This window comes from Elaeis guineensis, chromosome 6 (genome assembly GCF_000442705.2).
Source record: "Elaeis guineensis isolate ETL-2024a chromosome 6, EG11, whole genome shotgun sequence".
Lineage (NCBI taxonomy): Eukaryota > Viridiplantae > Streptophyta > Magnoliopsida > Arecales > Arecaceae > Elaeis > Elaeis guineensis.
The window spans coordinates 124,542,186-124,565,119 of NC_025998.2; the positions used below are offsets into that span (position 1 = coordinate 124,542,186).

Here is a 22,934-nt window from a genome sequence, read left to right on the forward strand (position 1 = left end):
AGAATCTCAAAACGCCGTGTTGGTGTGAATTCGAGGTCGATTGAGTATGTGTGAGGTCCTAGCCTCAGGATGGTGTTTATCTCACATCTAGATCGACTTGCGATGGGCTAGAGTTGATATTTATTTGATCAATTTCTATTCGATAAGAAGATTGGTTATTTCCTGGGATTGTAGATTTATTGTTCCTTTCTAAGTTGGAGCTATTTTGTGATTTAAGTCATCTAATCCCTGATGAAAATACCCTGATCGGTAAAAAATGATTTGCACGACAACAAACGCCATCCTTGCTGATGCTGAGAGGAAAGAGAGTCCATTAATTTCTCGTGCCATAGATCATGTTTTAGCTTTTTGATGTGAAGTTCATGGTATAGTCGTAGAGAATATCAAGTGCCGGGGTCCATAGTAGATTCTGGGCATGTTCTGATGTCATAGTCAATGTTACCGGTAGATTCTCCACCGCCCTAGTCTGATCAGAAAAGCATGTGTTCCCACATGGGACGGTAGCTTGCGAGGGACTGAGTTGTATATTTCGCGCTAAAGAAGATTCATCTTTCTTTATACCCATCCACCGTTAGATTGCGCAATATTCTTTCTAAGATCTTTGTAGCTGATGAATAGAGGAGTTCAGGGTGTTGTAAGATCTGCGTGAAGCATGGACATCATCGCCAAAGAGATCACTCATTCTTTCGCGTGAAAATACAACCCAAACCCAGTTTAACGGTAGGTGTGCGTCCAAACGTACGGCGGCTGCATCATTAGGCGCGCCTTTGAACCTCCAATCTTTCTTCTATGGCTGAGGTTGAAAGGATTTCGCCAGCGGATAATAAGAAAAAGATGCCTTTCACAGATGGCCATGCGGTCCTGTGGTTTCAATACGTGAGAAAGAAGAGGCGAAAGTGCAGCAGTGGGACTCCTAAGATGAGCTCGGGAGGCGGAGAGGAGGCAATCGGAGCCGTCAATCATATGTAGCTACTCTCCCATTGTTCGGGGCTGAGTTATGGGCCGTCCGATGGATGGATGAGACGCTTGTGTCCGTGAGTACCACAGCAGCTTGTATCTAAGGCTGGGACAGGCCCTCTTCTCCTCCACCTCCCTTCTCTTTTTTGTTCGTTCGCATCAAGTTCCACAGCCATACTACCTTGGTGATCCTCTATCTCTTCTTTTATCTGATCAAATACTTCGGTTTATTTTATCTTAATTTTGCTATGATTCTCGATGTTCATCCGTCATAAGCTGCAAGAAAATTTGGTTTGGAAGGTTAGAGCTAAAATATCTTGTGTTTTTTGGTAATGATTGATTGGTATTTGGTTGCCATAAGGGATGAGGTAATAGGCTACTCCAGTTGTGGGATTACTTGAAATGATGTCCAATTCAGTTGTTGGGGTTTTTCCTGATGTTTATAAGTATTAAGTGAAAACTCTCCCTTGCCTTTTTCCATCAGCATGTTAATCTTAGCATCTGATCTATTGTTAAGGCTAATCCCACTTAAAAAGTGTCAGTAGATCTTTGAATGTTGGTATAAGGTGAGGTCTTTATTTTGGATTTTATTTTTGTTCTACAAGGTTTTTGTGCTTTGAGAAAATTGCACATGATTTTTATGCCTATAAAAAATATATGTGCATGAGAGACACCTTGAACAATTATACTTTTACATTCGACTGGCTAACATGGACCTAAGGTGGTCTATAGTTATTGAAAATTAAAATTTGCTTTCATCAAAGTTATAATTTTGCCAAATTAAGACTTTCGACTGATTTCCATCAAAAACAAGAGGAAGAATTCTGATTATATATGGTGAGTTCTTTATATACAGTTCTATTTTCTAAGTCTTCAATAAGTTTTAATTGCAATTTTGTTCTAGTAAAAGTTCCTTGTTTCAGTGGCTTGTTCATCCAAGCTCTCGTTGTTTTGGGAGGATAACAATGAAAATGTCAATCCCGAGTAAAATATGGAATGTTTCCCAACAGCACATGTTGAGGGGAGGTTTAGAAATCTCCAGATGGCTAGTGCGGCAAATTTTGACCTAACCCATCAATTCAATCTACAAATTATCTATTTTAAATATATCCTGATTTGACATAAATTTGTTTGGATCATCAATGGATCAACTTGCCTCGACCTATTTGACCCATTTAAAACTTACTTAATTAGTTCCTATCTTGTTTAGGTAGATCTGCTTAACATATTCAATCTGTTTAAAACATTTAATTTGTTAAAATTTTAATTAATACATTTAACTAATTTAACTTTATTAGACTTATTTAGTAAATGACTTATGTGGGTTAGATTGTATTACCTCTTATATAAATAAGTTAGCTTCAAATTATAATTTTTAATCTATTTAATAAACGAGTTAGGTGAATAAATTTTTCACTAGACTGGCATCCAACTCCGTACCTGTATCTAACTTGCCTTGCTTAGATTGCGACCTCTAGCTTCATCTAACCATTAATTTATGTGGACTTATCAATTGACATAGAAAGGGAAAAAAATGGCAAGCTACCAAGGATAGCAATGGAGTGGGTATGGGTCAGGTAAGCCATTATCTATGCATGCCTCCTAATCAGAAATCATTTACTGATACCCAAGATGTGCTCACCTTGGGGTATGGTGGGTAGAGTTATAATGGATGGGTTGTTGAAGGTACAACTACAAAAATTATTTCTTTTATGTACAAATCTACAAGATTTTGCTTTTTAGTGGCATCAAAAATCATCACTAAAAGACTTAAATGTTGCTACTAAAATTGTTAATAGTGACCATAATAATTGTGAGTAAAATAATCATCATTAATAGTTTTAGTAGCGACATATGCTTTATCATCCTAAAAAATCATACTATAATTTCTTTTATCCACTAACAAGGATCAGGCATTAGTAGCAGCATTTTTTGTAGCTATATATGTGTGTAATTGCCACTAACACTAGACATTTGTGGCGAGAAAAATTACTGTGGCAAAAAAATTAATATTAGTGATAAATTTCAATAGTCATCAAAGAAGGTATAGTACAAGTAACGACTCTAAATAGTTGCCTAGATTGTTTCTTTATCTTGATGGATTTCTCTCTAGATTGTTTCTTTATCTTGATGGATTTCTCTATTAATGGAGCATCTAATGCGCAAGACAGTGGAGCTGGTCTCATCCTCACCAATTTCAAAGGGGTTGTAACAGAATATGCCCTTCGATTCAATTTTAAAATTTTAAATAACTAAGTCGAGTATGAAGCACTTCTAGCTAGCTTAAAGATTGTCAAAGAATTTGACATTGACAACCTGAAGGTCTTCATCGACTTACAGCTGATTATCGGATAGGTTAAGGACGAGTTTGAAGCCTGAGATCCCATTATGATGAAGTATCTTTAGAAGGTGAGAGATCTTGTATCGATCTTAAAATATTTTGAGATCTCTCATATCCCAAGAACAGAAAATACTTGAGCTGACATACTTTTTTAACTTGCAACTATATCATTCAACTCACTGGATAGGATATTTGTCGAATATCTTGAACAGTCGAGTATTGATAAAGTCAAAGAAGTGCTACAACTCAATAATAAGCCAAGTTGGATGGACTCGATTATCTAGTACTTGACTGATAGAACTCTACCAATGGATCCTTCAGAAGTCAAACGACTCAGATAGATGACCTCGCAATACATTTTGATGAATGATCAACTTTATAAAAGATCGTTCTCTCTTCTCTTACTGAAGTGTTTAAGACCAGCAGATATCGATTATGCACTCAGAGAAGTTCACGAAGGAATCTATAGAAATCACTTGGGAGGCAAATCTTTGACTTATAAAGTCTTATGATAAGGATATTATTGGCCCACCATGAAAAAAGATGCGGCTAAACTTATCCGAAGATGTAAATCATGTCAGAAATATGTAAATATACAACATCAACCGACTAGTCAGCTGACATCAATTGTTGCACCATGGCCCTTCGCACAATGGAGAATTGATATACTTGATCCTTTCCCTCCGACATCTGGTCAGAAAAAATTCATAGTGGTTGTCATTGATTACTTTATCAAATGGATGGAAGATGAACCTTTGACATAGATTACTGAAAATAAGATGAAAAACTTCATTCAAAAATTAATCATATTCAGATTTGGTCTACCACATACTATCATCACTGACAATGGCGGGTAATTCGACAATCAAAATTTTAAAGAGTTCTGTGCGAAATTTTATATTACACACAAGCTCACATCAGTCGGCCATCCCCAAACCAACAGTGAGATGGAGGTAACAAACTGAACAATTTTGTATGATCTCAAAATCAGGCTAAATGAAGCTAAAGATCTCTGGATGAAAAAACTATATCCGATTCTATGGACGTATCAAACAACTCCTCGCATACCAATAGGAGAATTGCCATTCAATCTGGCTTATGGAATAGAAGTAATGATCCCACTTGAGATCGGATTACCATCAGTAAGGATGGAACAATATAGTGAGTCGAGTAATTCAGAATGTCGGAGAGCTAATCTAGACCTACTTCTGAAAGTCTAACAGTAAACTCAAGTTTGGATGGCGGCATATCAGTAAAGAGTAGTCCGATATTATAATACGAAAGTCAAGCTGAAAGTCTTCGATCTAGGAGATCTGATTCTAAAAAAGATAGAAGTCTTAAAGTATTTAGACCAAGAAAAGTTGTCTCCAAATTGGAAAGGATCCTACAAAATAATCGAAACACTTCGATCAGATGTATATCGGTTAGAAACTCTTGATGGAACAACTATACCACAGACTTGGAATGTCGATAATTTGAAGATGTATTATCAATAAAGTTGTTCATATCTATAATGTTCAGAATGAAACATTAAATTTCAGAATCATGAAAGCTTCAGTCAACTACAAAATGACAGTAGATTGATAAATGAACGGTCAATTTTTATCGACTGTATCTCGATTTTCTACTGTAAAAATCGACACACCAACTATATTTTGATTTTCACTGTATAAACCAACTCTAGTCGAACAACTACTTATGCCGACTTAGTTTTAAGTAAGCAGAATGTTATGTCAATTCGATCCCGATCGAATCGAAAATACATCGATTTGACTACAGTCAGTCGAAGGATATTCAGCTTATCATTATTTATCAAACATTTAGACATACCAACTTGACTACGATCAGTCAAAGGATATTCGATTTATCACCATCTATTCGAATACCTAAAAAGTAAAGTATGTCGATCAACATTCGACTAACAGATAAATTCTACGACTGTTATTATTGAGCATTCGACTAGCCGATTAATATTCGGTTGTTTGACTATGGTTCTACAACATTGGAAATACATAAAAGAAGAGAGAATTTATATTCTAAATTTTTTTTTTCATTCATTGAAGAAAAAGTTACAAAAATTGGACCAAAGTCTGATTTCAAAATTTATCCAAGTACAAAAAGAAAATGAAAATGCTACACCGATCACCAGTTGGTTTCTTCATCTCCATGCTCCGGTGCAGCTTCGGTAGCTAGAGCAAGTTCTGGTGCAGTCGGTGTGCCATCTTCAGTCCGTGCGGTGCCCTCTTCAGCAGCTTCTTCTTTCGAGTCAGGAGGAATGATGCTACTCAAGTCTAAGCCTGGATACAATTTATCAAAATTATCTCGACCGTCCTCGTATCCGATGCAATAGGAAGCAAATCCGTCTTCAAAAATTTTTTTCTTGAATTCTTCTGAATTCTTGAAGTTCTTGACGGCCAGACTCAGCCGTTCCCTTGCCGACTCTGCTTCAGTTTGTGTGGAGGCCGACTCGGTATCAGCCAGTGCCAGCATTTTCAGGATGGCCCGATGCCTTCCACACTCTGCTTCAAGTTCATTAATGCATCCATCCCTTTTTCTCTGGAGCCGATGGATGAAATGTTTCTTACTCTTGATCTGAGATTCTAGGGATGTAATGTTTTGATGAGCTGACTCAAGATCGACTTTAGAGGATGGAAGGTCGGCTGTCAGATGGGAGATTTCTTTTTGAAGCTTTGCCTCCCGTTCGATTGCTGTCTGAAGTTGAGGGCAGCAGTCCTCTTAGCATTAGCAGCCGACACCTTGTCCATCTAGGATCGATGAAAGTCTGTGATCTTTCGGTACCCGCTCTCTAGAGCATGCATATCATGTATCCATTGAAAACAGAAGACAAATCAAATCAGATAAAAAAAAAATAGAGAGAAATGTCAGAAGATTACCCCAAGTATCATCGGGTAGAAAAAAACTATCTCGGCCACTGTCCGGCTCTTCCTATTCTCCCTATCGGTCGGGAGAAGGGTAGCTTCAATGAGCCGCTTGGCCAATGATGGATTGGCCAAGGGCGACTCACCCTTGGCAATCCTGATGTCAAAAAGTGTGGGAAGGCCTGCAGATGACCTGTCATCAACTGAGGTCACCGATGCCTTCCCCCGATCTTCGATCGGTGGTCCCATGCTTGAGGCCATCGGGAAGTTGGTGCTTGGCTGCGCTTGGGAGCATTCTGCTGGAGGAACAGCTGGTGCAGTCGTAGACTGTTCGGGTCGGCCGCAACTCCCACTCCAGCTCGAACCTCCACTGATGGAGCTACCAATGGTTCCACCGTAGCTCCATTATCCCTCGTTGCCCCATCGTCAGTAGACGTTGCCTCAATCGGAAGAAGCATTGTCGGGGCCAACAACGCTAAGATCGGCTCAGTGACTATTTTCGATGAAATGTCGGATCCCTTTGTTGGTGCTAATGAAGTAGCAACCCGACTCTTCTTCGGCAGTTGGGAAGCTCCAGCTTCAGTTGCTGCCTTCTTCTTGGCAGCATGTGTGCGGATGTCGACGGCTGAAACTCGCATCCTTGTCTGCATCGCTGCAATCAAAATAAAAAGAAATCAGTACAAAACTTAGAAACAAACAAAAAAAAAAAAGCAAAATGACCGACTATGTTATACCTAAGAAAGTTATCGAACTAAGTCCGACATCATAGAGAGCTTGTTTGATCATCAACTCTCATTGCGGTGAAGTTTTTATGTCTTTCAGTTGGAAGAAATCTTCCCAATCATTGGCATCCACCTAACTGTTCTCATTGGGGTCAGTTCTTGGATCGCCTCAGCATGAAGAAAAACCCCAAGGAGTAGAAGAAGAAGTAAAAAAAAATTAATTATTCCATCTATGAATGGATGATGGAAGATCGGAGATAAAAGAAAGGCCTTTCCTCGGTTTGAAAAACTACCAACCCTTAGTCTTGGGATGAGAACGAAGGACAAAGAAAGTTTGAAAAAGAGAAGGATGAGGTTCAGTCGGTATAAGTCAATATAACAAAGTAAAGTTAATGATCAACCGGATGGAGTTCAGAGCTAGCTGAGCAAGACAGAGACCATAATAGTCAAGAAAATTTCAGACGAACTCCGAAATCGAGAATCGAAGACTAGCCCAAAGGTCCTCAATATAAAATACGATCTGGCCCGGGAGAGGAGAGTTCACCCGACCATCCGCGTCGGGAGCAAAAAGCTGATACTGCTTCAGGATATGGTATTGTTTCTGGAGCCGATCAACGTTGAGCCCGGATAAGAAAGAAGCTTTCATTTTTGGATCCGAAAGAGAGTCGTCGATCGGATTCTCCGACCGACTATTTCGAAAAAAAGAAACCTTTTTACTAGCCATTAAAAATGAAAAACTAGAAAGAAGAAGAAAAATCTTAAGAAAAAAATCCTAAAAGAAGGAAGAAGGACTCGACCTGAAGCCAAAGATGGTGCGAAAGACTCGGAAAGCTCCTAGTGCTAGGGGCAACAGAACCTTCTATTGCAGAGAGGCAGCAAAACCTTCTGTTGCAGAAAGGCAACAAATGCAAAAGTAAAGCTTGGATGAAAATGACTTTATATATATAGGACCCTCCAATGGTCTGGATGAAATCAGGATCTCTTCAGATGTCAACACATGGCGACATCGAGACCAACCATTGATCGGATGGTTCGACCCACCTGCCTTCAGATCATGCCACCTCACTGTTATCCACGTGAACGACATAGAGCCAGTGGCATTTGGACACGTGGCCAAGATCTATTAATTAGAATCAAATCATCCAAATTTTTTAGATAACGAATTGTTTCTCTGAAACGACAGCCCAATGATGATCTCATAATTATCGAAATAATAAAATAGCTGGAGACCTTTCGTATTTCAAAAAATTATTAATGCCAGCAGCCGAATCGATGCTCGAAGCAGTACGTGATATAACAACTCCCTTTGTCCAACGTGACAGACCATGTGACAATATGCACATCAGACCACCTTGGACTTGGTAGTGAGGGGCAACTGTTGGGACAATTCAATCGACCCCCGATTTCGATTATAGATTAGCTTCATAAATATAGTACATCGACTCACAATCAGTTGACCGACCGACAGTCAGGCATTCTCAACCATCAACGGACAATCACGATGACTCAATTAATATTCGACTGATGACCATCGGTATATCAAAGTTACCAACCGATGCTCATTCGGATTTTCATGACTACCGACATATAGTCGGTTTATCTTTTCACGATCACATAAGGCCAGAATATACAGAATCTACACATCTAACCGTTATAAACGGTTATCAACTATGTGTCACGGTCATTAGTGGGCATAAACAGCCCATTAACTCCATGATTATGGTTTGATAATTTAGTACCATAAAAAGTAGGATCACACGCTCGACGGTTACATTTGAATCACCTATAAAAGGAAGGTAAATGAACAGCATGGGTAAGACAATTCTGGACTGAGACTCTGCCGTTTCACATATTCTTTATCTACTGTTCACCACTCTCTACTGACTTAGACATCGGAAGGTCTCTATCGGATATAATTTTAATTTGTGTGGACTTCGTTTGTAGGTGCTCTTCACTGATGACAGATGCAATAGGAGATTGGTCGCAACAGAATCCATAAACAACTAGAAGTTGTAGAACAATAAATACTTTCATGAAGGCTATCTAACGAACTAGAATCACAACACAAGAATTCATAATAAATTAAGCTCCAGGGAGGATGCCCAAGTTAATGGAAGACAGCGAAATCCAACTCCAATGGGGCACCTTCTCTAAACTGATGCTTCGATTTGTAATCGTTATCTTTTGCTTATTTTCCCTGTCATCTTTATTAACTGGTTACTGACATACCAGGTGTTATTTGTTCTGCTTTCCTCTCTTCTAGAATTTGGTTGGTAGGAAGCATCGTGCAAGATGTCGCTTATAGCTGAGGCCTTCGTCTCTAAGCTCTTTGATGGCCTAGTCGCTTTGGTGAAGGATGAGGTGGCCAGGCTCTTAGGTGTGACCGACGAGATCACACGGCTCCAAGAAACTCTTCAAACAATAAAAGCCATCCTCACCGATGCCGAGAGGAAAAAGATTCAGGGCGAAGCCATAAATAACTGGCTCAAGAAGCTCAAGGACGTCATGTACGACGCTGATGACATCCTGGACGAATGCCGAATCGAGGCCAGAAAATCTGAAGTCGCAGCCTCTTTTGGACCTCAACCTTCCTCTTATTTTTCTGTTGGGATGCCGGTATTCAAGAAAATGAGGTTTACTCACAAGATTGATAGCAGAATCCAAAAACTCAATCATAGGCTGGAGGACATCTTGGCAGAGAAATCTAAATTTGATTTCCAGCTCTCTTCCGCCGGCGGCGATGACCACCAATCCACTTCTCAAGTTAGCAGGATGACTTCTTCCGTACCTGAGCCTGATATCGTGGGGTCCAATATCGAGAAGGATACCGACAAACTGGTGGAGTTGCTGATGAAGGAGGACACTCGGGAAAACATTCTTGCATATGCCATCGTAGGAATCGGTGGAATTGGCAAGACCACTTTTGCTCGGAGGATTTTTTATGACGAAAGGATAAAAGCCAACTTCCCGATGAGGCTCTGGGTCTGCGTGTCCAAAGATTTTGAAGAGACCAGTCTACTGAAAGAGATCATCACTCAGGCAAAGCAAGATCCAAGAGACACTTCTAGCAGGGCACAACTCGAGCCTATGGTTCGAGAGGTTGTCAAAAACAAGAAATTCTTGCTTGTCTTGGATGACTTGTGGGAGTCAGAAGTATGGAATGACTTACTCCGAATCCCCTTGCAGAGTGGGGCAACTGGAAGTAGGGTGCTTGTGACCACAAGAAAGGAAAATGTTGCCTTGCAAATGAAGGCTGTATCACCTCATCATAAAGTGGAGCTCTTGTCTGCTGAAGATGGTTGGGTGCTGCTACGCAAGAAGGCGGTTTTGAGCGGGGAGGAGAGAGAGATCGAAGATTTAAAGGATATCGGAAAGGAGATTGTTGACAAATGTGGGGGCCTCCCTCTTGCTATTAAGACCATCGGAGGAGTATTATCATCGAAGAGCAAGAACAAGAAAGACTGGGAGAAAGTGCTTAAAACCCTTTCATGCAATGCTTGGTCTTCTTGGACCGACTTTCCCGAAGAGGTTCAACCCGCACTATACTTGAGTTATGAAGACCTGCCGTCTCATCTTAAACAGTGCTTTTTATATTGCTCGCTGTTCCCTGAGGACCATAAATTCTATCGTCCCAAACTAATTCGTTACTGGATCTCTGAAGGGTTCATCCATGAAGAAGGAGGTCTAACATTGGAAGAGTTAGGTGAAGATTATTATGGGGATCTTGTTCAGAGGAGTTTTTTGCAACCAGTTCATTGGTGTAATGATGATTCTAGATGCACCGTGCATGATCTACTATGGTCTCTTGCTCGATTTTTAGCAGGAGATGAGAACTTGCATATAAAAGATGGGGTTGAATTAGTCCTAAATAGTTCATCTCCAGTGAAGCGACGTCGCTTATGGGGGTCTGTTCCAAAAGAAAAACGCCAAACATTTATTGATGCATTGCAGGGGCACGACTCCTTGAGAACTCTATTGTTGGAAGGATCACAGGTGGAAGAGAATGAGTTCAACGATCTGATTAAGAAGACACCGCGTCTGAGAGTACTGGACCTTTTTGGCTGTCGGATCGAAAAATTGCCAGACTCCCTGGGAAATCTCATACATCTACGCTATTTGGATTTGTCAGGTTTTTTCATAAGCGAGCTACCAGAGAGCATAGGAAACCTCGTAAATCTACAGTTCTTGATCCTCGAGAGTTCCCTCAAACTACGCAGCCTTCCTAAAGGCATCGGAAAGTTGCACAACCTGCGGTGTCTTGACCTTTGGAGAGCAGAACTGGAGGGTATACCTATTGAAATTGCAAACTTGCATCGACTAAACAGACTGATAAATTTTGTGGTCCGGAACAACAATAGCAATAGTGGCTGGTGTACACTGGAAGAATTGAGATCTCTACAAAAGCTTAGAGTGCTCCATATCATGCACCTGGAGAGGGCATTGAATGAGGGTGGGGTTACAGAAGTATATGCACTGAGAGACATGTTGCAGCTTGAAGTCCTAGAATTGCATTGGCAAAGTCCAGATGATTGCGGAGAAGAGGAGATCAAAAGACTTGAGGAGATCTTTGAGATGACGCTCTGCCCACCATCACCGTCGCGCCTAGAATCTCTTAAAATCGATGGTTTCTTTGGACTCCATTACCCGAGTTGGATAGCATCTTGCACTACGGACTCGCTCCGACGGTTGGACCTCTCACACTGTTGGATATGCCCGGAACTTCCACCACTTGGGAAGCTCCCCAACTTGGAATACCTCTGCATAGAAGGTGCCGATGCTGTCAAAAAGATCGGGACCGAATTTTTGGGTCAGGAACCTGATTGTAGCAGAGATCAAGGAGGCAGGATACAAATTTCATTCCCTAAGTTAACAAAATTGATATTCAAAGATATGGACAATTGGGAGGAATGGGAATGGGAGGTGAAGGATGATGACACACTGATAGGCTTTCCAAACTTAGAAGAATTGACACTTGTTTCGTGTCGGAAGTTGAGGTCTCTTCCTTCTGGCCTCGTTTACCATGCCACTACCCTAACAAAGTTGGTGATATATTTCTGTGATAATCTAAAAGAAATCAGGGGCCTTTCCTCTGTCAAAGAATTGGAAATATCTTATAGCCCTAATCTAGATTGTGTTTCCGACCTACCAAGCTTGAAAACATTGATTTTGGAAGTTGATGAGACGCGTTTCCTATCAGATTGGTTTCGTGGAGGACAACCTGACTTCCCCGCACTCAACGAGCTTGAGATCGAGGCCAGTGACCAACCACTCTGCGGATGCCTCAAGGATGGCTTAGATTGGCCCAAGATTGAACATATCCCCTACGTATATGCCACGAGTGCTTTTGGTGGATACATCTCCAAAACACCTTCTACGTTCAGCACCAACTTAGATGATTATGTTGAAGACCTAAATGATTCTGTTGAAGATGAGCAGACGCATGCGATACGAGGTAATGAAGCAATCACATCTTTAGTACATTCCTGACTCCGGTTCTTCCATTCTGATATATATACAGTCCCTCTGCGTTCAGCATCAACTTAAATGATCACGTTGAAGATGAGTAGACGCACACGAGGTTCTCTCTTCGCTATGAGGTAACATTTTGTTTTCCGAATATCATGCTTCTTTTTGTTGAACAAAAATGGAATTTTTCTCTATATCATCATACATTTTAGAATTCCTATCAAATCTTGTTCTGCTAAACTAGATTTCTCTGTTAAGGTGTGATAAATTTGCAAATGGTATTTCTTTATATAATTTCCTACATATATTTGGTGGCATATCATCATTGTACACAAAGTCTCCAGAGTAGAATCGTTGTTTTACCACAGGCAACACCTATTTCCGAAAACTATTTGGTTTTATTTTTAATCAAAGAGGATTACTTCCAGCATTGATTTTATATTTTATAACTCGCTGTTACTTCACACCATGGATTTTGTTGCTCTCAATACATGTTTGGTCGTAGTACAAATGTATGCAGTATCATACCTTGATGATTTATGTTTATGCCATCATTGTGTTTAGTGTTTCGAATAACCTTTTTTTTGGAATGATTGTTATACGTAGTCAAACATAAAAGGAATTATCAACGGAAAGAGGAAAGATCTGTGAGGCATGTGAAGATATGAATTTTTATGTGCATGGGACTCATGTTTTCCTTGTTTGGTTTGTATTGTGATGCATGATGCGTCTGACCTCCAGCGGTCTGCCTACTAGTGAGACATCCCTGTTCGTCATCCCTTTTCCATATGGTGAAGATTTGAAAGCTTTATAACTCTAGAGATAAGAGACGGGGCTAACTGATTCGTGAATTATACCTCTACTCAAGTTGTGATCATGATCTTGACATGTTTATATAGAGCTGAAACTAGATCTGATATATACCTCTACTCAAGTTGTGATCATGATCTTGACATGTTTATATAGAGCTGAAACTAGATCTGATATAGATCAGATAATAGCATATCTATATATATACATATTTATTTTATCTATTGAATACAAATATTATTCGGATGCAAAAATTTATATTCATATTTATTTTAAATGGATACGAATACAATTCAGATAATAAAAATATGAATATAATTATGGATATAACTTAAATAATTAAATTTTATGATCATAGAATCAAAGATATTACTAAATAAATAATAAATTAAGTTAATAACATATCTATATAGTTGTATATTTTTTTAAAAAAATTAATAAGTGCTATATAAAATTATATAGGATTATATATAGATTTAGATATTCGAGTATGGATCAGATAATTGTCTATCCATATCAATATCCATTTTTTTTTGATAAATATAGATACGAATACGGATATTAGTTGGACCCTTAAATTTCTATCCATATCCATATAAATTTAGATATAAAAATGGATCTAAATGAATAATATCCATACTACTTTCATCCCTATTTTATAGCTATGGCCAAGACTATTAAGTAAATTTTAACCTGTAGACTTCATAAAAAAAAAAAATTGTAGTAGATATATCAGACATTTAAATATCTACCTAGATCTAGTTATTCTAGGTCAATTAACAAAATTTTGTGCATATGTATTAATATTACTATGAAGGAGTAGCAGTTGAGGGATTTTCTCCTTCTATGCTAGAAAAACCATCTCACTCGACTGCATGTTGGGCAAGATATCAGGTGGTGGTCTAAACTTTATCTTGACATTGGGTATGGAACATGTTGCGATTTTGTGAGCATCATATAAGAAGTACTTACCATATTAGGGATTTATTAATTCCATTTGATTGTAATTATGGTACATTTTAATGTTCAAGAACTATATTGGTAATAGCAGAATTTTGACGTTAGATGATTTGCCAAAACTAGCCAATTTATTAAGACATGCAAACTATCAAAAAATAAAAGTGAAACGCTTTTGAAATGCACTTTGGTGCATACATTCCAAGAATGGCAAACTGCTAATGAGGTATTATAATGAGGTTGTAGAAATGGAGTAGATGCCTAAAATGTTGTCATGAAATTTACGGATTATTACTGCTACTAAAGTTTGTCAAGATATAGTCAATAGTGTCACAAAACAAATTTCCTCCATATGATAGAAATTGACACCAGATATTTGATAATGCTATTATTTTTATCATAAAAAATAATTATAGATAAATTCTAATTTTTAAAAATAAAATAAAAAAGTTAATGCAAAATTCAAGTCATAAAAAATATATATTTAATAATCCAAGATATTTCATTATAAAATTCACTAATTGTTAGTGACGCTAAAGTTTATCATGATATAATAAATATCATTATAAATAAAATTCTCTCCATATTGTGGGAATTAGTACCAGATATTTGGTGACACTATCATTTTTGTCACTAAAATTAGTTACAGATAACTTCTAACTTTTGAAAAAAAAAAATGGATAACGTGAAATTCAAGTGACTAAAAGTATAGATATGCAGTGGCTTAAAATATATCATCATAAAATTTATGAATTATTAGTGATGCTGAATTTTATCATAATATAGTAAATATCATCACAAAAAATTTTCTTTCGTATAGTAGGACTTGACACCAAATAATTTGGTGATGTAGTTGTATGACAAAAATAATTTTTATCATAAAAAAAATTACTAAGTTTGATAACATGAGGAATGCTAATTTTCGTCACCAAATATATATTTTTGTTGATAAAAATTTATTTGTTATCAAAATTTTTGTCATCAATAATCTCTTTTGTTGTAGTGCTACAAATGCACAAATAAACAGAGTACTTTAGAGATGCTAGGATTTGTACCTTTTTTTGCACTAGTTTTAAGTATGGAAGACAATGGAATAAATTATATTAGTTTGGAGACTGACATATACCTAAAGGAAAGTTGAATGTGGACAGAAATGAAAGGGCACACAAATTAACCAACTGTTAGAAACAAAAGAGATATCCAAGATTCCAACTATGACTATAGAGTCATAAGTACTGAACATTTTTTGAAGCTAGTTTAAAGTTCAAATAATGATTACAAGTTGAAAGGGTTTTCATATTCTATTTTGTACATGAAGCGTTAATTATTAAGGTCATTTTTTACATAGTCAAATGGTTAAAAGGTGCCCTAGAGCTAAGGGTAACAATGTTTTGATAGACTTTCCAATCCAGAAATCTCTATTTAGCAGAGGAGAGGTAATAAAAGGAGAAGAATTTTACTTTGTAAAAAATAATATGGATTTTAAAGGCCTAAGATATGGTATAACCATTTATTTATTTATTTGGTGATCATTGCACACATTTGTTATTGTTGGATTTTTGAGATGGTGTTCGATCTACTTTTACATCATGTGTAGCAAGTTCTTTGCAGTTGTAGTATCAATAGTCCACCTGAAAATATGAGTAATCCCGTCAAGGTTATTAGACGTCACTTAGCTGATATTTGCTTTAGGTCTAGGGGTCCTTGATATATGAAATCCTACTCTTCTTATAATTTGACAAGATCGGATATACTTTCCTTAGTAGTATGTGAGATGCATATGTTGATGGAGCAAACCACTTCCAACTAGTACATTTTATATCTTTCTTTCACCAGTAACATTATTGTTGATTGATGATATCCAAAATTTCAATGTGATTTCCCTTGGAAAGCGGAATTCTGTGGCCATGCGACGTTTTTAGAACTTCATAACAAGAATTCAGATTCTTAAGTTTTGCAAGTTAAAAAAGAAAATATGTTGTTGTCACTCATATTGTAAGGAAAATGTTTTTTTAAAACACATTTTAAGGAATTAAGGATTGAGATCCTTGGCCTCCAAATTAAAAACCACCCATCTGTCAATATGCATCAAATATTACCAGTTAGATTTGTTGGACGGCCACCAAATTACAATGACCTGATCTGAGAAGGTGTGTCACTCTTTTAAATTTGAATATGGTACTCAATTATGCTTTTCAAAAAGAGATCAAAGAAGGTAGTTTGATCCATCCAAAAAAGACAGCAGTTTGATGCATTATCTTGTTGTCCAAGACTTACCAATATTTTGGTGAAGGATTAAGCATACAAAACAATGTACAATTCTGGAGAAGTGAATTTAAATGTGAGGACGTTGAGGATTATGCCTCTTGGAAGACTCAAGTCATTTGAATTCCCAAGCTGGCGTAGGATACAAGGATGAAAGAATGTGGATGTAATGTTTGGTAAATAAGTTTTGATGTCTTATTTAGTTTCGAACTATGTCAAGTTAGAAACAACCTAGGCTAGATTCGTATCGTTGGATGGGGAGGGAAAAATACCAATATTTGCTATGTGCTAAAAGGCATAGCAGTGAGACATGTTTAACATTAATTGTTCACAATCTGTGCAAATTATTGAACATCTCATTCAATTTCATCCGATGGTTAGAGTCCGACAATTGCTTTATCATATTGTTTGGCATGATTTTAATGCATTTATGAAAAATGGAATATACCTTGGATACCATGGATGATGTGACCTGCAATTGATTTGTAGAGTGCATTGGATAATTTTACTATAGGAAATCCTTTCAAAACTATGTAGGAACTGAAAACTTTTAGCAACAAAAATTTTTCTTAGCAATTCAAGAATGGCATCAAGAAGAATAACATTTTGATCCTCTAATAGGTGCACATAGATTGAAATCATCCCACTTAGGTGAGATGGGGCATGCTTGGGTATACACTATCAAGGACTGAGGGTGAATTAACTACATCTATAACTCTATATTTATGCTAAATGAAGCTCCAATGCCTTTTTATCCTAGGTAGTTAGTTTTCCTTTGGCAGTTATACCAGGCTAATAAAGTATTTGGTAGTTATATGAAGTAGCCTAGGATCAAATCCCACCTTCTCCAGGGGCTAGGGGTTTTTGGGTCAGAGCTGCCCTTCGTTGTGTAGCCTATAGACCTCTTCTACGAAAAAACAATTGCTAGTTAGTTGTTCCTCAGGTATTTTGTAGTTTGTTCAAATTGTCTTTCTTGATTAATTGGTATAACCAGATGCAAAACCTTGCCAACCCAATCATTGATATCCTTGATCTCTCTTTTTGTGGTTTTCTGCTTTCCATAGATTCCCTCACTCGGAGAGGATTTATCAAGTAGAGCAGCTTTTTGATCAAAGCCGTGCTCGGCTTTAACCTTGAATCCTTTTTCTTGTCTCTTGGTTAGTTGATGCTGCTAGTTGGTGATATCAAACAAACGGAACAACTCAAGCTTGGCTCATGCTCGGCTTAAGAGGAGCTTGAATGAAGCTCGGTTTGAAACTAAACAAACCGAGCTTGAACCAGCAAAATTGGCTTGAAATTAATTTCAAGCCAAACCAAAAATGGACCCAGCTCGATGAGGCTTGAATATATTTAAATTTATATATAAATATTTTATAAATAGTGGATCATTGAATTAATTTTTTTATTCAAAAGAAAAGTTCTTGGATCAATTAAATAATAATTTAGGTCTGAACCAAACCCTAAACCAAGCTTAAAATCATGAATTTAGTTTTTATTCAACCTTGGACCCAGCTTCATTTGCTCAAGTTGATTTCAACTTGATTTAGGATTATCAAGCTGATCAAATAGACTCATGTTCAGCTCAATCAAAGTTTGAGCTTGAAAAAGTGCGTGGTTAAAAAAATCCAAGTTGATCTCAGTGTTTAAGTTGGACATTAATTTCAAACCGAGCTTGATCAGACCAAAGCTCAATTAAGCGTAGCTGGATTACAGCCCATTACTAGTCCCAATTAGTTTTGTATGTGATGATGCTCTTAGTAATATGTAATAAAAACTAGTTCTTTATGAAAATATATAGCTGGCCTTGAAGATGTATCCCACGGATGGTTGCTCTCCTGTTAAGTTTAGTGTTAAGGTTAGCCAAGAGAAGGAACTTGGGAAAGGGGTTCTTCTATGGGGTATATAGGTTGCAATGATTTTTTCTAAGGAAAGCATGGAAGGCTTGTAATTAGGTTAACATGTAGAACAACAAATGAATTGAGCTGCTCATGTGCAGCTCATGAGTTTGAGCATGGCTCTACTAAGAAACAATCCAAGCTCGAACATACTTTAGATCTCAGCTCATAAATAAGCCTAGCTTGAGCACCTTTTTTATGCAAAAATAGCGCAAAGATTGGCTTGGCTAAAGCTTCGCTCAAAGCCTAGTTGTAGGTTACATGAAGCTCAACTCAAGGTGGAGCTGCGTTTAAGCAGGTATTTCGACATTCAGAGCTGAGCCCAAGCAGCCTAATAATTGCCTCAGCTTTGCTTGCTTGCACTCCTAATTATAGGACTAGATATTGGATATGAAGGATTTGAAGATGTGGTCGAGCTCTATTAATTTATAATTATGTTTCTCTTCAGCATTTGCATCCTTGCCAAGTATGTATCTTATTATTTATTGTAGCAAACTTGCCACATGGAGTAACTGAATTGGCAAAAAATAATATATGCCCATGATATAATGCATATTTTTCTCTTGCTTTGCTGAAGTACTTGTGCGTATGATAGTAATAATCTATGACTTATGTTATTATAATTCTTTATTTTCTTTTGCAGATGGATTTCCAGAAACTAATTTGAAGAATTTGGAGGACAATGCAAGTGCTCTATCTTGATGATAAGTCTTCTCCGTTTCTGTTAATACGTATTTAATGGTTGTTTCACCAAGTACTACTTTTGTATGACCAAAAAAATATGACTTCTCTATGTTGGTTAGGAACTTTGGCCATGATACTATCAATGTGGTGGTATACTTTTATCTTCTGGTACTACAAAAATATGATAAAAATATCAACATAAACTCCACTACTTCCAATTCAGTGCTAGCAATTAGAGGCAAGTAGAACAAAAACACACATTTTTCTTAACACAATCACACCCAGCATTAAAAAGGAAAGATTTTTATAATAAATTTGATTAAGAAAAAACACAAATTTACTACAAAAAATTAAGATATTAGCAACGGATATTAGCGATGATATTTTTTACCATCTCTAATAATAGGTATTAGCAACGACATTACCAACGATAATTTTGCCGTCTCTAATAAGATTTTTTACCGACGGACTTTAACAATGGATTCATATCCCATCACTAAAAATATTACCGACGGCAGTAGCAATGGCAATATCGTGGCTATAGTTATTAGTGACGGCTATAACAATGAAAATTTAGCCATCGCTAATACTAACCCTAAAAGCCCCCGTCGGTTTTCAACTTTTCATTTTCGCTCATCCAACCACCATCCCCCTCTTTCCCCTGCCTTTTGTCCTCCTCTTTCCCCTGCCATCAGATCCCGCTTCTCTGAAACTCTAATCACCTCCCCGAGCCTTCGACCATCGGATCCCACTTTTTCGAGCCCTCGATCACCTCTCCGAACCCTCAGCCACCTTCTGCCTCCCCAAGCCCCTGGAAGCGAGGCCTCGGCCGCCTCCTCGAGCCCTCGATCCAACTCACCACTACAAGAAAATAAGTTATTAGCTACTAAAAATTTTGATCGCTAATAAGCCAAATTCGTCGCTAATAATAATTAGCGACGAAAATTTCATCGCTAAAATTTTGTCGCAAAAAATACCATTGTTGATAATATTTTACGGTGAAAATAATATTTTCGTCGCAAATAACATTAATTTGCGATAAAAAATTTTAGTCATAAAAAATAAAAAAACTTATTCGTAAAAAAAATAATTTACGATGAAAATAACAGTCACTAATAATAATTAATAGCGACAAAAATATATTCGTCGCTATTATTCACTTTTAGTGACGAAAATTTATCGTTGTGTTGGTGCAAAAATCCACCTGCGTCGGAGAAGCTGGAGTCGAGGGAGTCGCGGTCGCCGCCGGGACCTGCAAAAGAAGTCTAAACCGGAGTTGGGGTTGCTCCAGCAAGATCCTCCGACGCTCAAGTCAGTTCTCTGTCTCAACAAGAATGGAGTGCTCGAACGAAAATTTTAGCAGAGTTTTGAGATAGAAATTAGAGCTTAGAGAATAACGTATCTGGGGTCCCCCTTTTTATAGGCGGAGGGAGCGACGGATTGATAGCGACGTTTGTAACCGCCTAGTAGTGGGCCACTCGGGGCCAGGACAAGTTTATTATGAAGAGTAATGGGGTAGAATCGTGGCTGTTACCATGGCTCGCCACGTGGAGTTTGTTGCAGAAAGTGGAGCGGCGTGGGATCCGTCGCAGGAAGTGGAGCAGAGTCGTGGCCGTTACTGAAGCCTGCCAGGGAGTGGTGGAGCCGCACAGAATCCGTCGCAGGAGGTGGAACAGAGTCGTGGCCGTTACTGTGGTCTGCCAGGGAGTGATGGAGCCACGTGGGATCCATCGCAGGAAGTGGAGCAGAGTCGTGGCCGTTACTGGAGCCTGTCAGAGGGTCCAGACCTGTCGGCCGAAGTTCGATTGGAGTCCGATCTCCGTAGAAGCTCGGATGGGGATCATTTATCGAGAAATCTCGACCGAGACCTGCAACAGGAGTTCAGGGTGGAAGTCCGGCTCCCGTGGGAGTCCGGACAAAGTCTTCCTACAGTTGAAGTCGGGGATGAAGTCCGGCTCCCGTAGGAGTCCGGACGAAGTTTACCTGCAGTCAGAGTCGGGGACGAAGTCCGGCTCCCGTAGGAGTCCGGACGAAGTTTTCCTACAGTTGGAGTCAGAGACGAAGTCCGGCTCCCGTGGGAGCCCGGACGAAGTCTTCCTGCAGCTGGAACTGGGGACGGAGTCCGGCTCCCGTAGGAGTCCGGATGAAGTCTACCTGCAATTGGAGCTGGGGACGGAGTCCGGCTCCCGTAGGGGTCCGGACGAAGTCTTCTTGCCGCTGAAGTTGGGGACGAAGTCTGGCTCCCGTAGGAGTCCGGACGAAGTCTTCCTGCCGCTGAAGTCGGGGACGAAGTCCAGTTCCCATAGGAGTCCGGACGAAGTCTTCCTGCCGCTGAAGTCGAGGACGAAGTCCGACTCCCGTAGGAGTCTGAACGAAGTCTTCCTGCCGCTGAAGTCGGGGATGAAGTCCGGCTCCCGTAGGTGTCCGGACGAAGTCTTCCTGCCGCTGAAGTCGGGGACGAAGTTCGGCTCCCGTAGGAGTCCAGACGAAGTCTTCCTGCCGCTGAAGTCGGGGACGAAGTCCGGCTCCCGTAGGAGTCCGGACGAAGTCTTCCTGTCGCTGAAGTTGGGGATGAAGTCCGGCTCCCGTAGGAGTCCGGATGAAGTCTTCTTACTGCTGAAGTCGGGGATGAAGTCCGGCTCCCGTAGGAGCCCGGACGAAGTCTTCCTGCCGCTGAAGTCGGGGATGAAATCCAGCTCCCGTAGGAGTCCGGACGAAGTCTAGCGGGTAGGAACTTGGGTGGAGCCCGTCCGTCGTGAAGAATTTGGTCGACATCGGTGGGGGTCTATTCGTCGGCAGAACTTGAGAATGTCACGAGGGCTCGGCCGCCGGAGAGATGCCGCCGAAGGTCGGACGTCGGTAGAATTCCTGAGGGGTCACTCCTGACACGAACATTGGCTGGGGGGGGTTTTATACCCAACACCAGTCCCCTACTTTCGAGTTCGAGTTTTGATCGAAGGAAGTACAAAAAATTTTCACAGCCGAAGTCATTTCTTTGAATTCTGCACACGACCGCCCTCGAAAATCTTGGCATTTAATGCGCGCGTGCTGGAGTCTTTTTTCGATTAGGGCGATCCGAAGAGTCCTTTCGAAATTCCCACCAGGGCGTAGTCCTAAGCGCCACGCCATAATGGTCCCACCGGCAGCTAGCCCTACGTCACGGTGAGTGGGACACGTGGTTGGTGCTGGTGGGCTTAGGGATATCCGCCACCATAACTGCGCCAGGTCCCGTCGCTTATTTAAGCCCCCACCTTTCCTCCAGGGGCTTCACTTCGCCTAAGAGTCGACACCTTTCTTCTACCCGAGAGTTTAGCCACTCAGCCACTCCATCGGTGCCCTTTTCGACTCTGAGCGCTCTTCGCACCAGTCTTCGCCATCCCCGTCGGCTCCCCGCCGCCTTCAGTCCTCCGAGCCTCTCTGAGGGGTTCTCCCATCGGGGCTTCTACCCCGGAGGCCAACCTTGAGAGGATGCCACGGATCGAGAGGAGTAGAAGAGAGAAAACAGCGGTCTACGAATTCTCTGGCTGTCGAACTGTCACCGAGGGTTTCCACCACCTCAAAGGGGGCTCGAGGGAGAGTTCCTTCAACAACAGGGATTTAATAACGGAAACAACCGATGAGCGCGCTCCGTCCGAAAATTTTGAAGTAGTTGAACTGGGTGACACCGGTCAAGGGGGCAGAGTTGTCGTCACAAGCTGTGGTGGGTTTTCTGACATCGTCGGGGCCGAGAGACCAGAAGCGGTTGGCACTGTCGGTGGGGCAGTAGAACTTGTTGCGAGGTCGGTGGAAGTAGAGCATGCCGTCCTTGCCGGTGGAAGTAGTGCATACCGACCTTGTCGAGGTACCCAGGACGGTGGTCGTCGTGGAGCACGCGGTGGTGGTGCATGCCTTCGACGTCATCGCGACCTCTGGGGTACTTCCGGTTCTTCCCGATGCAGGTCGTCGTTGCTGCCGTCGT

General features: G+C 39.9%; 1 protein-coding gene across 3 annotated transcripts; it reads left to right on the forward strand.

Moving 5' to 3' along the window:
- The first annotated feature begins 644 nt into the window (after window positions 1-644).
- On the forward strand, window positions 645-19,137 carry LOC105060025 (putative disease resistance protein RGA4). 3 transcript variants are annotated; one of them, XM_029260454.2, is made up of 4 exons: window positions 645-1,142; window positions 9,132-12,351; window positions 12,418-12,496; window positions 18,936-19,137. In XM_029260454.2, the coding sequence occupies exons 2-3, from the start codon at window positions 9,192-9,194 to the stop codon at window positions 12,441-12,443; spliced, it is 3,186 nt and encodes a 1,061-aa protein (XP_029116287.1). In that variant the 5' UTR covers window positions 645-1,142; window positions 9,132-9,191; the 3' UTR covers window positions 12,444-12,496; window positions 18,936-19,137. The 3 variants fall into 3 exon arrangements, with proteins under 3 accessions (XP_029116287.1, XP_010941895.1, XP_010941896.1); XM_010943593.4 differs by having other exon boundaries at window positions 647-1,142; window positions 9,163-12,351; XM_010943594.4 differs by having other exon boundaries at window positions 648-1,142; window positions 9,163-12,351; window positions 12,433-12,496.
- The last annotated feature ends 3,797 nt before the right edge of the window (window positions 19,138-22,934 follow it).